Raw genomic sequence first — 16,057 nt, forward strand, 5'->3', positions numbered from 1 at the left:
TAGCAGAGTTGGGGAAAGGGTTTGGTGTCAGGGCAGAATCTTACTAAACGCACACCAGTGCAGCCATGGAAGCCATCAGAGGAATGTGCTTCAAAATCCAAGCCACAGACTAGAGGGAAAACCTGGAAGTCCAGGTGAATTTAACCTTCAGTTTTTCTCCCTTTCCTTTTTCCTTCCTTCCTTCTTCTCTCTCTTTCCCTCCATCACTCCCATACTCTCTTTCTTCTTTCTTTTTCTCTCTTTTTTCCCCTCTCACTCAACCCCCCTTTCCCCCCACCTCTTTCTCTTTCTTTCTCTCTCTCCCTCTCTTTCTCCTCTTTCTCTCTCTTTCTTCTTGGCCAAGGCTAACATCATATTACTGTGTGTGTGTGCTTAGTCGTGTCCATCTGTTTTGTAACTCTATGGACTGTAGCCTGCCAGGATCCTTTGTCCATGGGATTTCCCAGGCATGAATACTGGAGTGTGTTGCCATTTCCTTCTCCAGGAGATCTTCCTGACCCAGGGATTGAACCCATGTCTCTTACATCTCCTCCATTGGCAGAACGACTCTTTACCACTGCACCACCTGGGAGGCATATTATTGGACTTTCACAAATTGGATTTCCAGAGTTGCCTGGGCCCATCCATCCCAGAGGTTCTGAGTCATTAGGGTGCATGTAAGACTCAGGTGATAATGACCACAGGGCAGATTGGAGACCACTATATTCTCACACGTAGGCTTTTCTTCCTTTCTTTCGGCTTTACTAAGCTTGCTTCCCAGGGTAAAGCGGTGTAGGGACTGGGCCCCATGATATACAGTGCCTCAAAGGAAACCAAGAGAAGAACCCATACACCTTTGGCCGTCTTTAACTTATTTGATACTGAACATGTTCAGAACTCATCATGGCCTGGTGCCCAGAAGTACCAGGTGGAATAGATAACTGAAGTGCCTGACATCCCTTCATATAACACCTGTACATGGTAGGTGCTGGCCGACTGGTTCATTCCCCCGGTGGGAGAGTTCTAAGCGGTTGAATTAAGAACCCCAGCTCAGAGACTTCCCTGGTGATCCAGTGCTTAAGAATCTGCCTGGCAATGCAGGGCACATGGGTTTGATTCTTGGTTGGGGAACTAAGATCCCACATGCCGCGAGGCAACTAAGCTCGCGCACTCCAACTACTGAGCCTGTGCTCTGGAGACTGCAGGCTGCAACTAAGACCTGACCCGAGGCAGATAAATAAATACTACATTTTTTTTTTTTAAAGATCCACCATTCAATCCTCCCAAAAGGCAAAAGCTCCTGCGAATCAGGGAGAGATGCAAGACACAGAACACTGACCCAGGACAGGAGAAAGAGCAGCGCTGGGGGTTTGCTTCTCGGAGTGGAAGGTCACAGTCAAAGACAATGAGCCTGCGTCTCCTAAATTACAGGGAAGTTTAAACGGGAACACACAGTTACAGAAGCTGTAGAAGGACCTGGAGCAGCCCTCAGGGACCGCAAACAGCTCGGGAACCGGAGCCTACAGAGATGCTAATGCTGACACATTTGGGTTACATGTAGGAATTATATTTCAAGATGCATTTCCATTAATCCTGACTCAATAAAATAGTTCCTTTAACACTCAAAGTAAAACAATTTCAAAAAGTTTAGAAAATAGCATGCTGTGATCTAAACAGATATTTTTGCATATTTATTTTGATTAAAAATCTGGCAAGGGGGTATACTGGGGATTCCGTTCTACTTTCTCAGTCATCCACTCCTGAGAACACTCAGATCTTGGGTCCATAGGACCCTGAGGAGCTGGAGATATGACCACAGTGTCCAGGGCGAGGTTGGGAACATGACCACGGTGTCAGAGGAGACGGGAAACCTCAGTAGCAGGGGTTTCCAGAAACTACAGGATGGGTGCTTTTTCACATTACTCCCTTATTTGGGGGCCTGGTGGGTGAGGGGTTCTGCCTCCCAGAGGGGCTCCCAGAAGAGGGGTAGAAGCCTTTCTGATGCTGTCAAGGCTGACAGTCATAGCCCATGGGCCTTTACTGCAGGGCAAGCAACCGACTTACAGCTGGCCGAGGTAAAGGCCATTTCATTTTAGAGAGGTCTCTCCAGCTGGAGAGCTTTCTGAGTTCATCAGAATTGTCCCCCAAGGTCCAGCTTCTAATGTCATTCTGTTTGGAAGGGCTATGAATCACTCCATTTCCCACCAATGAGTGCAAGACTGCATATCCAAAAGTTCCCCAAAGAGCTATAAAATATGTTGGGTTTTTGTGCCTCTCTCCTCAGCTTCCCTTCTCAGACCACACCTATTCTGTGTAACTGTTCCACCTGCAAGGCGCCCGCCTGAAGACCTCAATAGATGTGTGAATCGACACAGAAGAATCTGCGCCTGCATCTGACTTGACTCTCTGAGCTGGCAACTCAGAGCCTGCCCAGGACTCAAGGGCCTCTTCCTCTTTTTGAAATTTCCTATCTTGGCTTGGCTGGAGAACATGAGGGGAGTCATTTAATGCTCCACTGTCTCAGCTGTGAAATCCCCAAGGGAAAACGGTGCAGCTGCATGAGTGATTTGACCGTGTGCTAGAATCACAGAGCTCTGTACCTGCAGACACAGACCAAACAGCCATGCTGTAATTAGGGGAGGGGATAATTGCATGCAGCTGCGAGTCACCAATATCACCTGATCTTGGGATTTCTTTTTCTTCTTCTTCTTTCCCCAGCACCCGGAACTCTCCGCATCTTTGCCATTGGCCTCACCACAGAGCAGCCCATCCAGCTCATCGGTGCCCATGTGCTGTCCCTGAGACGTTTCTGCTGCCAGCCGGTACGAAAGATTCCTTAAAATGCACACACAGTTTTCAACGGTCTGGAGAATAAAAACAAAAACCAAAACAAAACAAAAAATGAGGAATGAACAAAAACTAACCATTACTCCTCCACTCGCAAAGGCCATCCATCTTCACACAGACGTTTTTTTCTTTGGATGCATTTAACCGCGGCTCCTAAAGGCTCCCTTGACAGCCACAATAGAAAGAATTTAGAGAAGCTTGGAAAAGTCTGAAGATCTTTCCTCACCTCAAAGAAACCACTTAGCAATAAGAGTTCCTGATAAACAGCTACCGTTGTTGACTGAAATTCACTTGTGAGCAAGAAAGAACTCATATCCAGATGTGGCCCCAGGTGGTGTCCACTTACAGACAACAGCCATCTGGGGACTAAGGCTCAGAACCATTGACAGCAAGGATAATTGGATTTGCGTTAGCTCTGAGAGGGTGTCACTTACATTTACTATCTACCAGGGCACTTTCTTAGTGAGGGGCAGGGGAGCCCGGCATGCTGATGTCCATGGGGTTACAAACAGCTGGACACGACTCAGTGACTGAACAACAAGGGTACTTTCTGGGAGGAATACAGGGCAAGGGGTGCAAACCAGGCTTATTCCAGGCAAGCCAGCTTCTGTGGTCACCTGGGGACATGTATGTTTCCAACCTACTGATTTTCTTCAAGATTGCTGGTGCTCCTATTTCCTAAGCACAAGAGCTAAGCAGTGATTAGGGACGTGGGAAGAGCTGGACATCTGTAGAACTCTAGGTCTCTGACTATTGGACATGTGACTTGGACAATCCACCCATAACCTCCTCTGTAAGATGGTCAAAGTAGCGGCCAATAGGCTGCTGTGTGGATTAGGGGAATTAGAGAATATATCTGTGATAGGCAGAATAAAGCTCTCTGCTCCAAAGATGTCCACATTTGGAACATGTGAATACATTAGGTTGTGGGACGGAGGGCATTGAGGGTACTCCTTGGTGGATCTTTGGATGGCAGATTATCCTGGATTGTCCAGGTGGGCCCATGGAGTCATGAGGGTCCTGTGAGCGAGAGAGGGAGGCAGAGAGAGTGAAACTGTGTGAGAAGGATGGGATCTGGCATTGTTGGCGTTAGAGATGGTGGAAGGGGCCATGAGCCAAGGAATGTGGGAGCCTCTAGAAGCTGTTAAAGACAAGGAAACAGATGCTTCCTTACAGTTGCCAGAAGGAATGCAGCCCTGTCGACACCTTGATTTTACCCCAACAAGACCCATTCTGGGGACTTCCCTGGTGCTCTAGTCTGATCCCTGCTTGAGACTTCACCTTCCAATGCCGGGGCTGTGAGTTTGATCCCTGGTGAGGCAGCAAAGATCCTACATGCTTCTCAGCCAAAAAAAGAAACAAAACAAAACATAAAACAGAAGCAATATTAAAACAAATTCAATAAAGACTTTAAAAATGGTCCACATTTAAAAAAAGGAAAAGAAAAGAAAAAGAGAGACCATTCTGGACTTCTAAAATGGTAGGATGATAAGTTTGTGTTTCTTAAATTTATTTTTGGCTGTGCTGGGTCTTCGTGAATGCATGGGCTTTCTCAAGTTGCAACAAGTGGGGGCTACTGTCGAGTTGCAGGGCACGGGCTTTTCCGTGTGGGGGCCTCTCTTGTGGAGCACAGGCTCTAGGTACAGGCTTCGGCAGTTGTGCCTCCCGGCTACAGAGCACCCGCTCGATAGTTACACACAGGCTTAGCTGTTCCTCGGCATGGGGGATCTTTCTGGACCCGGGATCGAACAGTGTCTCCTGCATAGGCGGGTGGAGTCTTTACCACGGAGCCATCAGGGAAGCCCAGGTTTGTGTTTCTAAAATACCATGTTTGTGGCCATTTGCTATAGGAGCAACAGGAAACTAACCCAATATGTATGCACCGAGAAGAGTTCCTGGCACACAGCAAGTGCTATACAAGGATTTATATCACCAACAAAGGTGGAGACGGTCCCTCTGTGGAATGCGCAGAGCTTGTGACCTAGAGCTAATGGGACTGTGATGGAGTCTTGGCTCCACTGTTTAATGAGCCACGTGACCCTGATCAAAGTGCTGAATCTCTTAGGGCTTCGATTTCCTCCCAAAGTCCCCACTGCCACGTTGGAGATGAAGTCTCAACATATAAATCTTGGAGGAATCAAACATTTAGTCTGGGGCATCAACCTTTTGACCTTTGTTCTGGATTTGAGGAACTGAGGGAAGAGGGGGCGGAAAATACCCAATTTTCAGAAATTTTTTTTCCTGTTTTAATTGAAAAATCCATTTTTTTTCTCCTTCTTAAATATTCATTTATTTATTTGGCTGTGTGGGGTCTTGGTTGTGCACACAGGATCCTCGCTGTGGTGTGTGAGGCTGTGAAGTATGGGGCTCAGCATTTTCAGCTTGAGAGCTTAGATCCCCCTTGGCATGGGGGTCTTAGTTTCCCAACCGGGGAACAAACCCGAGTCCTCTGCACTGCAAGGTGGAGTCTTAACCACTAGACCACCAGGGAAGTCCCCCCAATTTTTATAAAGGACAAAATAATGGTGGAAAGTGAAACTGAAAGTCGCTCAGTCGTGTCTGACTCTTTGCGACCCCATGGACTACACAGTCCATGGAATTCTCCAGGCCAGAATACCAGAGTGGGTTGCCTTTCCCTTCTCCAGAGGACATTCCCAACCGAGGGATCAAACCCAGGTCTCCTCCATTGCAGGAGGATTCTTTACCAGCTGATCCACCAGGGAAGCCCAACTAAGTTTTACTATTTTTTTAAGCTTAAGCATTACTTTGACTTATAGTTGATTTACAAGGTCATGTTAGTTTCAGGTGTCCAAAATCTGAAAAAGAAGAGGTGTTTTCTTTTTAAAAGTATGCCAAGTTGCCTGTCACTTTTCAGGCACGAACTACATGACAGCCAGCATTCAAGGAAAGGAAAATGGTTCCATTTTAGAGACGAGGAAATGAGGTCTGAGGCTGTTGGTAACTCAGCCCACTCACCCCCATAGACTATAGACCATACCATTTTCTCTAGTCCTGGGCTGGGGTGGGGACTGCCGGAGTTCAGATCCTGCACTGCTCCCACTTATGATGGGAATCTGGTAAAAGGCAGCATGTAACTTTGACCTGACTACTGGAGGCATGAAAAATCAAGCAGGAAAACCAGTTTTCAGGGTGTATTTCTGGAGCCGTTGCGATTTCAGACCTTTCAGGTCAGCTTTTCAAGGTTTCATGGGCTGCTAATCCCACAGGCTTTCAGTCAACTTGATTTTTCTATTTCAAGCATCCTCTCAGCATCAAAAAAAGGAACCGACATGAAAGCAGGTAAACACAGGACGACGCTCGAGAGAGAGAGCAGTCTCTCCCTGAAAGGAAAATGTTGTGGCAGAAAATGTAAGTCAGAACGATTTTCAAATCAGCTCAGAATGATTTTTCTTACATCAAAGACCTGGGAGAATAAACTTCTTTCTCACCCTCTTGTTCCCCTTCCCTGGGGGCACATCCATGCCTCTGTTTAACAAATGACGACTGCGGAATACATCTGCAGTTTCGAGAAGTGCTTTATAACCTACCTGAGGCTGAGCAACATCTTGGGGAGAAGCCGGATGCAGAGAGAGAAGAGAGGGAGAAAGTGGGGGGGCTAGGAGGGGGGATGGGGCTTCCCTGATAGCTCAGTTGGTAAAGAATCCCCCTGCAATGCAGGAGACCCTGGTTTGATTCCTGGGTTGGGAAGATCCCCTGGAGAAGGGACAGGCTACCCACTCCAGTATCCTTGGGCTTCCCTGGTGGCTCAGCTGGGAAAGAATCTGCCTGCAATGCGGGAGAACTGGGTTCAATCCCTGGGTTGGGAAGATCCCCCTGGAGAAGGGAAAGGCTACTCATTCCAGTATTCTGGCCTGGAGAATTTCATGGACTGTATAGTCCCTGGGGTCTCCAAAGAGTCGGATACGACCTTTCCTTTCACTTTTCACTTTCAGGAGCGGGGGAAGAGGGACAGGAGATTGCAGAGAGGGACAGAACGGGGGTGGTCCCAGAGGTTGAACTCATCTTTCTCCTTAAGCCTGGTTTAGGAGGGTGACCAAGTCAAGTGCTTTTCCCTGTAAGGGCAGGGAGAAAAAGAGAATAGCCACAGCCCTTCTTGGGGATACCAGCAGAAGGCGTGTGGCAGCTGGTGGTTTGGGTTTCAACATCCATCGCTGTCAACAGAGCTTTCGGCAGCTCCTCTTGGTCACCAGGGTCATTTTGAGTCCTCGTTTTCTATTAGAGAGGGCTAATTTGGAAGCCGTTTGTAGAACGCACCACCATATGTTAGGCATTCAACAAACCGTCCCAATTACAGGAGCTGAGCTGAGCGCGTGTGTAGCATCCAGGCTCTTTGACTCATTAACTCCAGTGGCCTCAAAGATAGCATGCACACATTTCTCCCTCCTCTAGCTTGTCACTGTGAAAGCTTAGAAGTGGCCAAGCAGAGGGCTGAGTGGAAAAACGATGGGGCAATAATAATACGTTAAAACTCAACAGCACCTTCTGGCCAGCAAAGCGCTGTTGAGTAATTTATCACATTTGATCCGCTCAACAGCTCCAAGGGTCCTCCTTGTCTCGAAGCTGAGGTCACTCGGGTCCTGTCCTCTGGTCATAGGGAGAAGGAGATGGTACATTTTCCAGTACACTCCTGGGGCCATGCTGGGTGTTCTGGATACTCAATCAGGAATAGCTGAGTCTCCCTTTTTTTTTTTTTTTTTTTTCTTTTAATTTTTAGTTTATATTGGAACATAGTTGGTGAACAACATTGTCTTCATTTCAGGTGTACAGCAAACTGATTCTGCTCTACATAGACAGGCATCTACTCTTTTTCCAAATCTTTTCCTATTTAGGTCATTGCAGAATATTGAGCAGAGTTCCCTGAGCTATGCAGTAGGTGCTTGTTGATTATTTATTTTCAATATAGTGATGTGTACATGTCAATCCCAAACTCCCAATTTATCCCCCACACCAACCTTTCCCCACTGGTAACCATAAAATTTTCACTTCCAACATGTTTGTTTTCTGTGAACCTGTTTCTGTTTTTATAAATAAGTTCATTTGTATTATTTTTTTTTGATTCTACATATGAGCAATATCATATATTTGTCTTCCTCTGACATTTTTCACTTAGTCTGATCACCTTGGGATTCATCCATGTTGCTGCAAATGGCTTTATTTCAAGGCATATCTGAGTCTTCTGACACCAGCTCTAAATGGTCTTCATTTTTCCGGTTTCCACTTTGTGGGGAAATGTGGTCACTAACAAAGAGAATCTTCAAGGTCTCTCAAGAGTTTGAGGAGTCTGGTCCTGACACATCAGAAAAAAGACGTGTGTGCCTCACAGCACTCTGATTTTGGACCACACTCATGAAGGTTGCCTTACCACCATGATGGTGTTACGGGACCAGGGCAAGGCTCATATTTTATTGTCAGCTAGAAGGCCCAGTCAGTATTAAAGATTGCTTGGTATCCATAAGGCTTAAAGCCCCCATGCCTTAGTATTTACCACTCTGAATATTAAGATCCTTGGCATTGCAGCTTCTGTGAATTATGAATTACCTTGAATAGCTCTTTTAAAAAATCCTGTGTCTATTGTGTTAGCAGGTCTCTATAAATACTCAAGACATCTTGACTGTTCCCTTCTTTAGAGACTTAATTCTCCTGTCAGTGATATTAAAAGGCCTACAATGGCTGTTAAGGGCATTTACAAGAGAGGTTGATTAAATCTTTTCTATCATATTTCACTTTGGATATTGATGTCACGCACACAGTAAATGAATGGTTGCAAATGTCACTAACAGGCAGTGCTAAGATGACAAACAGTTTATAATTGGATTCAGTTAGTACTCAAAGGGTTTGAGTCCCAGAAGTACCGTGGACTTCCGGTCCATGGGAGTAGGGCACCCTCATCAGTAATTTTCTAAATGTGTCAGTCACTCCAATGTGCAGGCAAGGTTGAAAAGTGCCATGCTAAATCACCCCATGCCAAAGAGTAACTAAATGGATAAAATCACTCTTACTTGTTTGCAGGGAGCGAGCTCCGCCCCTGGCAAAGGTCATGAGGAAGGAGGCTTGGCATACGCAAAGGCGGGATCAAGCCTCAGGAGTCTCCCTGGAAATTCTCGAGCAATCTACCCCCAAAACCAGAGTCTGCCTACTTTCTGCTTTGTGCTTTCATCTACACCTCTGACTTTACGGGGGGGGGGGGGGGGGCTCTCCCCCACTACCTCTCTGAAAAAAGAGTTAGCTTACAGCTCCAGTTAATAATTCCTGGGTGTGACAGTGTTTCAACCTACAAACTCCCTTGGAAGTCCTCTAGCCTGCCTGAATAGGTTTTTCTGGCCACATGTGATTGCTCAGAGCCTCCAAACTGAGAGGCATGAGGTGTTCTAAACTGTCTAAATACAGATTCCTTTGAGTAGTTAAAAGATCGATTAGAAATTGTATTGGTGAAGGGATTTTCACTTGTTGGGCCAATGTTTGCTGCTAAGTTTCCATATCACTTACCTGCTGTGTCCCTGGCAGTGTATTGATTAATATAATTGGTGTAAGTAGTAGCTTTAATGTTTGTAACCTGGGACCCTTGAGTTAATTCTTTTTCTTGTTATAGCCCACCACACCTTTGCTCTGTAGGAATGCAACTTTATCTAATGCTTTTTGGAGGCTGGCGCCTGACTTTAGAATAATCACCTTTAGAGAAAAAGGCCTCCGGGCCAGAAGATGATGCAAATCACCTAAACTTTTGCATATGATAAGTTTGCAGGAAGAAAGCCTGGCTTACTGCATGACTCTACCCCTTCCCCCATTATCCTCTATGCATAACTTAAGGTATAAAAACTACTTTGGAAAAAAGTGCGGGCCTTGTTCACCGAAACTTGGTCTCACCATGTCGTTCTTTCTCTTACCTTCTGGCTGAATTATTTAGCCTCTTTTCTCCACTGAATTTCCTCACTGAGCTATCCTCATTCTATTACTCTTTATATCCTTAATTAACGTTTAATTAAGCAGTTGTTTCCTGATCCTCGCCGACGCCGTCCCCGCTTTGAATTCCCTGGATCCACCGGGGCTGGACCCCGGCACTTGTTCTTTATCTGACCTTAACAACTAAAACAACTAAATTACAGTGTGTTGGGCCCCTGACTAGAGTCTATTTTAAAGCTGTATCTACTAAGGTGAGCTTTTCAGTCCAAGATGCACGTGGAATCACCTGATGAACTTCCAGAGGAACAGAAATCAGAGATAAGAGCTAAACGTCTGGATTCAGGGGGGCTGTGCAGGGGTCTAGGCACACGCATTTATCAAATGCTCCAAAGGCAGTTCCAGTGAAGAGCTGGCATTAAAAACCATGGGTTCATCAAGACATCTTGAGAAGAAAGCATGCCAGTTTTAGGTGAGATGGTCTTGAAGTAAGAACCAGATGCCAGACACAGTTTATTTACAGAAACCTCAATGATTCAAGGGCCAGGCAGACATGTATTGTGTGGGTGGATGGCTTCTCATGGCTTGCTGATTAAGCTCTGGACATTGATTATGATAAACATGTTGACTGGAGATCATTTGACAGAGCGTTATGTACAATTAATAAATTGTGTCCTGTGCAATATTAATCATTTTACTTCATGAATATGTGTATTGCCTAGGACTTACTGTATTTTGATTATGTAATATCTTCTGTAATATCAATAAACCAATGCACATGCTTATATATATTAAAAAACAAACAAACTCTGGGACTGGGCTTTGGTTCACAGCCAGGGCCAATTTTTGGCTCCCCACGGTGCATCTGGAAATGTCAGGAGACATTTTTGTTTGTCACAACTGGGGAGGGGGGAGGAAGGTACCGGCATCTAGTGAGTGGACACCTGGAATGTTGCCCAAAACCCTATAGTCCACAGGACAGTCCACAGCAAAGAAGTGGACCGAAATATTGAGAGAGTGGCTCTGAGAATGGTCTTACTAAGGTGTCACATTCATCATGTGCATACTTTAAAGTATCAGTAAAGTCTGTGCTTATATCAGGATATTATGAAATTACAAATTTTTTTATGTAAAGTGAACCCAAACTAGGTCAAAAGACAAAAGAGGACAAAACAAAATAGCCCAAATACTGTCAAAAGTCCACCCAATTCTATTTTGGTTTGTGAACTAAAACACTGAATAGACACTGATGATCAGTGTTTTGACAGGCTTGTTTATGCAGCATTTTGACAGCATTTATTTAGACTTCACTGGGCATTCTTGAAATGGCATTGGGCAGTATTAAGCTGTTCAAAAGCTATCTTGTAGAATACAGGGTTATTTAAATCTCAGGTAGCTTGACTATTTCTTTTTCTTTTTGCCAGTGGATTTTAGAAAATGAAACTAGAAGCTCATGGGCAACTTGCTATGTGAAAGTTTATACCCTGATCTGGAACACCTGTAGCTGGAGTAATTTAATCTAAATTTTTACTTGCTACTAATCAAGAATTAAGTGTCTAGTTCTAGGCTAGGATTAGAAGTCCATACAGATTTCAGAGTGAAAGTATTAAGTGTTGCATTAACTCTCCATCCTTGTTAGCCATTGTTTGATCCCCCGGGGAATCTTTGTTCTCTAAGATGCTTCATCTATGCAAATATGACAAACCTTGCTATCGATCTCGCTGCTCCCCAGTGCAGACTGAATCACATAAAGCAGCGCGTCCGTGAGCCCGTCACATTCCCGCATTCTCCTGCGGGCCTCCTCTCCGGCTGAACTAACATTCCTGCAAAGCAAAAGGATGTATCAGCACCGTTCACAGTGGCCACCGAAAGAACGTTCTTCCATGCCCACCTCTTCTCGTTTGTTTTTCTTTAGTCTGCGACATATAGCATGTGGGATCTTAGTACCATGACCAGAAATCCAATCCATGCCCCTTGCTTTGGGAGGCCAGAGTCTTAACCACTGGATCACCAGGGAAGTCCCTTCCTCTCAAAGTTTTAATGAAAACACTTTGCTAGCCTTTCAGAAGGTTTACCAAGAATGTAGTTTTAATGAGGGGAGAATGGCCTCTACCAAAGGATTCTAGAATTGGATGAGCCACAGATATCTGCATCAAAACAGGGAATGCAGAATTCCGAACACGTGATCCGTGAGAGTCCTGTGACCACTAAGAAAGGAGACTTTGTAAAAGTCTTCAAGGTCTGCTTCTGTTACAGTCGAGGAGGGAATAAGAAGCTCTTTGATTCAAAGGGCTGTTCTTCTTTGAAAAGTTTGAAATACTTTTCAAAGACAAAGTTTCCAACTTACTGACATATCTTAGAGGTCTAATTTCACCTCTCTCAAAAAATATATCTATCTGGGCCCTGACAGAGGGAAACTCTAGAAGTCTACTCTAAGGACACAGAGATTTCTCTGAGAATTTAGTCATCAGAATACCCATGGCACCTTTTATGTAGGAGTGGCCCAAGCTCCTTCCTACAATGGCACAAGCTGAGCTAAAGGCAACAGAAGGGGCCTCTTTAATGGAATGCACAGCTGGGAGGGGAGTGAACTTCCAGACCCACAAAAGACATCAGATGATCCAGACAAAGGTGAATCTCCTGAGTGCTTTTATTACCCCACCACCTGAGAAGGCCTTCTTCCTCTCCCAACCACGGCCAGGATTTGGTTCTAGCAGAAAACTTGCAGGGCTTCCCAGGTGGTGCTAGTGGTAAAGAACCTTCCTGCCAAAGCAGGAGACATTAAGACGAGGGTCCAATCCCTGGGTCGGGAATATCCCCTGAAGGAGGGCATGGCAACTCACTCCAGTGTTCTTGCCTGGAGAGCCCTATGGACAGGGAAGCCTGGAAGTCCATAGGGTCACAAAATGTCAGACACAACGGAAGTGATGCAAGCACAGAGAACTTTTGCAGCAACTGATTTACAGACAGTACAGCCTACTGGAGGGAGGCTGGAGGAGGTGAGGAAATGAAAGGTACAAAGAGGCTGAAAAGTTTAGGAACTGTGGGAAAGGGTGATGAAAAGAGATAATGATCCAGGCAAGGCAATAATTCTCAAGCTATGTAGCGTTAGAATCGCCTGGAGGGTGTGTTCATGTAGTCAGTTGGGCCCCACGTTGGCATCGTAGGTGGAGTTGGATAATTTGCATATTTGGTGATGCTGATGTTGCAGATCTACACTAAACTAGAGTTGTAACGGGGAAGAGTCAGTTTTGACTCATCCGTGCTAGATATATTTCTTTGAATTTAACCCTGTGTTTTTTTTTTGGGGGGGAGGGCATTTTTTGTTATTATAATCATACACGATGGCCTGCCTCTGAGAGTGGGATGCTTTGCCTGTTAAGCTAAAGTGCCTTTGTTTAGAATCTTGTCCACCTGTAGGTGGCTGGAAGAAAGTAAAAAACACATTTCCCCTGCCCGAGGCTTGCCACTGTAGGAGATATTTGCAAGATTAATGGCCTTTTTTTACTTTATTTCCTCGCCTCCCCCCATCTCTGATTTATAAAAGAACCTGGCATCCAGACTCTGGCAAGATGGTTATTTTGAGACCTTAGTCTGCCATTTTCTCGGTCAGCTGGCTTTCCAGATGAAGCTGTATTCCTTGCCTCAACACCTCCTCTCTCAGATTCACTGGCCTTTCCTGCGGTGAGCAGGGAGAGCTTAGACTCGGTAACAGTGTTACTTCTAGTTCTAGGGGTGGGGCTGGAGTTTGGTTGGGGAGGGTACTGTTCTTTTCTGGAGCCTGCCATGTGGCAGATTCTAAGAGTCTGTGGCCACAGGAGTAGCTGAACAGAATGAATCTCCTGAACCCATGCTATAATTGACACAACTATTCTCATTTCATTTCCCAACATCCTTCCCTGTTACATTTCTTTGTGTTTTACAGATGAGAAAGGCAGGCTCAGATGGGGTGTCCAAGTTCCCACGGGTAGTAAAAGTGGAGACGTCAGAACAAAACCCAGGTCTGTGAAGGAGAGAAAAGCAAGGGGCTTCGAGTTCGATGTACAACATGGACTACATTTTTTAGGAATTAAATAAAAATAAAATATATTTAATTTCAAAAGGCTACTGAACATTCATGCTTTCTTTAATATCTAAAAAGTTCTGCAGACATGTTTAAAGAGGATCTATCAGCGTTTTAACGTAACACCACTGGGAAAGGTTATTCAATGAAAATTAGAAGTTTTGGCATTTGCTGATCTTAAAATATAACCAAAACTCCTCAGTGCCTCAGACAATGTAACTGAGCATATGTAGGCAGCATTTTTACATAAAGTGTTGGAGATTCCACCTTGGGATGGCCAACACTTTCCTGGCAGCATCCCTGGGAGGGAGGAAGACATCTTTCTGTGAAAGAAGAAGTGGTGACAGGCACATTGGTATTATTATTAAAAGGACGGCCTTTGCAGGAGCGCATTTTTAGATCCAGAAGTGATTTTCACCACATGGAGTTCTGATGCTGTTAGAGCCCAGTCAGACCTCTTTGGTCAGAAAAGTGCTGAGTGCAATGAATGACTGCCTTTTCCTACTTTGATGAGATCACGTTTCCAAAGACAGAATGACAGAAAGTTAAACTAGAAAGGACTGTAGAGACAGGCAGCTCGTGTGCAGCTTAGTCTCAAACACCCCTGCCCCTCTTCCTTACCCATGAATGCCCAGTCTTTCCTTGGGGTAGCTTTACAACGGGGATGGCTGCCTCCTGAGTCACAAATAAGCATCACTGTGATCAGCTCTGTCTTCACTGGTCATCAATGAATGGGCAGGGCCAACCAATGGGAAAGATCAAGAATTAACAACTTTCTCAACATCATACCTTTTCAATACTAATTTTGTTTGAGTTTCTGTTTGATTTTAGTCCAGTCTCTGCCAAAAATTTTAAAAAGTTATTAACAGTCTACAGTAAGAAAATGTGTAATATACTGAGAAATGAGAAAGACTAATGAGGTCCCAAGAGGGATAAGGAAGTGATTAGGACACACGCCTAAATCTCCCCCCACCCCCTCTCCAGTGACGCAGGGTGGGCGGGTGGGCGGGAAGGTACCACAGCGCCTGCAGTAGGATGAGGCATCATATATGTTAATATTTTTAAGTGAACTGAGGTGTGAACATGTCTCTCTTTCAATGGCTAAGAGCATCCTACAAGCCTTTGGGGTTGGGTTTCCACTTTTATTCCCGAATGAGTGAAACATTTCAGATTACCTTTGATTTTTACCCCCCTGCTCCAACACGAAACTTATTGTACTTGTGCATTTCGCTCTTTAAAAATGAAAATTCCAATAACCTTGTGTGTTGGTCAGTGGTTGTAGTTATGGTCCTATATAAGTGACTGCATAAGAGTCTCATAAACAGCCAGTGTCCAGCCTACAAAGTTCCTCCCCTCCTGCTGTACTTAAACCATCTTCTACTCATTTTGAGGGAGGTGATTTCCATGTCTGACTAGAAGCTGGTGCAGCAAATTTCTATGCATAAAAGTTAATACTGAAACAAAGCCTTGTAGATATTTTGTTTAAAAAAAGCACAAGGATATTGTAATATCTATTTCTTAGAAATAATCAGTATAATCTTGATCGAGTTGTCAGTTGATATAGTCCCTTGGACTGCAAGGAGATCCAACCAGTCCATCCTAAAGGAAATCAGTCCTGAATATTCATTGGAAGGACTGATGTTGAAGCTGAAACTCCAATGCTTTGGCCACCTGATGTAAAGAGCTGACTCATTTGAAAATACCCTGATGCTGGGAAAGATTGAAGGGGATGAGAGAGGGGAGGAGAAGGGGATGATAGAGGATGAGCTGGTTGGATGGTATCACCGACTCAATGGACATGAGTTTGAGTAGACTCCGGGAGTTGGTGATGGACAGGGAGGCCTGGCGTGCTGCAGTCCATGGGGACACAAAGAGTCGGATACGACTGAGTGACTGAACTGAACATAATTTGGAAATTTCTGCTTAAAGCAGATTCTATAATCTTTTCATCTCTCTTCTTTTCTCCACCCAGCCTGATCCTTGGCATTTATAACTGGCCTCCACTGAGGGTCCTCTCATACCTGGCCCACCTCCAACCCCCTGAACCCTGGGTTCCATCCCTGTTAAAATTCCTTACCATCCTTCCTACAGCCCCACACAACTCTGGACTGTTGAGCACCAGGCAATTTTGTCTCATCTCCCAGTTTATTATTAGCAGAGCCCAGACGCTGGGTCTCTGCAGAATCTGGGCTGGGTTTCTGAGACTCTATACAAGTGTGAAGAGGGGCACGGGGCCACCAGAGGGCTTCA

At 45.1% G+C, this 16,057-nt stretch overlaps 1 protein-coding gene and 2 long non-coding RNA genes across 5 annotated transcripts in view; 2 read left to right on the forward strand and 1 right to left on the reverse strand.

Annotated features, from left to right (window-relative positions):
* Positions 1-16,057, reverse strand: part of CTNND2 (catenin delta 2) — a 1,106,103-nt gene that overhangs the window by 148,085 nt on the left and 941,961 nt on the right. For all 3 annotated transcript variants that reach the window (XM_086362482.1, XM_086362480.1, XM_086362481.1), the window contains exons 13-14: positions 11,450-11,567; positions 2,658-2,843 (exon numbers count right to left, since the gene is read on the reverse strand). In XM_086362482.1, the coding sequence (XP_086218608.1) occupies positions 2,658-2,843; positions 11,450-11,567 (304 nt within the window). The remainder of the gene's footprint in view (positions 1-2,657; positions 2,844-11,449; positions 11,568-16,057) is intronic.
* LOC147350092 (uncharacterized) lies at positions 970-2,901 on the forward strand. Its single transcript, XR_015149167.1, has 2 exons — positions 970-1,536; positions 2,698-2,901. It is a non-coding gene; the product is annotated as an uncharacterized LOC147350092 (long non-coding RNA).
* On the forward strand, positions 13,319-13,846 carry LOC147350093 (uncharacterized). The gene is made up of 2 exons (XR_015149166.1): positions 13,319-13,452; positions 13,670-13,846. It is a non-coding gene; the product is annotated as an uncharacterized LOC147350093 (long non-coding RNA).

This window comes from Bos grunniens, chromosome 20, assembly GCF_055505025.1.
Source record: "Bos grunniens cultivar Pamir isolate PY7600 chromosome 20, Bosgru_T2T1.0, whole genome shotgun sequence".
NCBI classification, from domain to species: domain Eukaryota; kingdom Metazoa; phylum Chordata; class Mammalia; order Artiodactyla; family Bovidae; genus Bos; species Bos grunniens.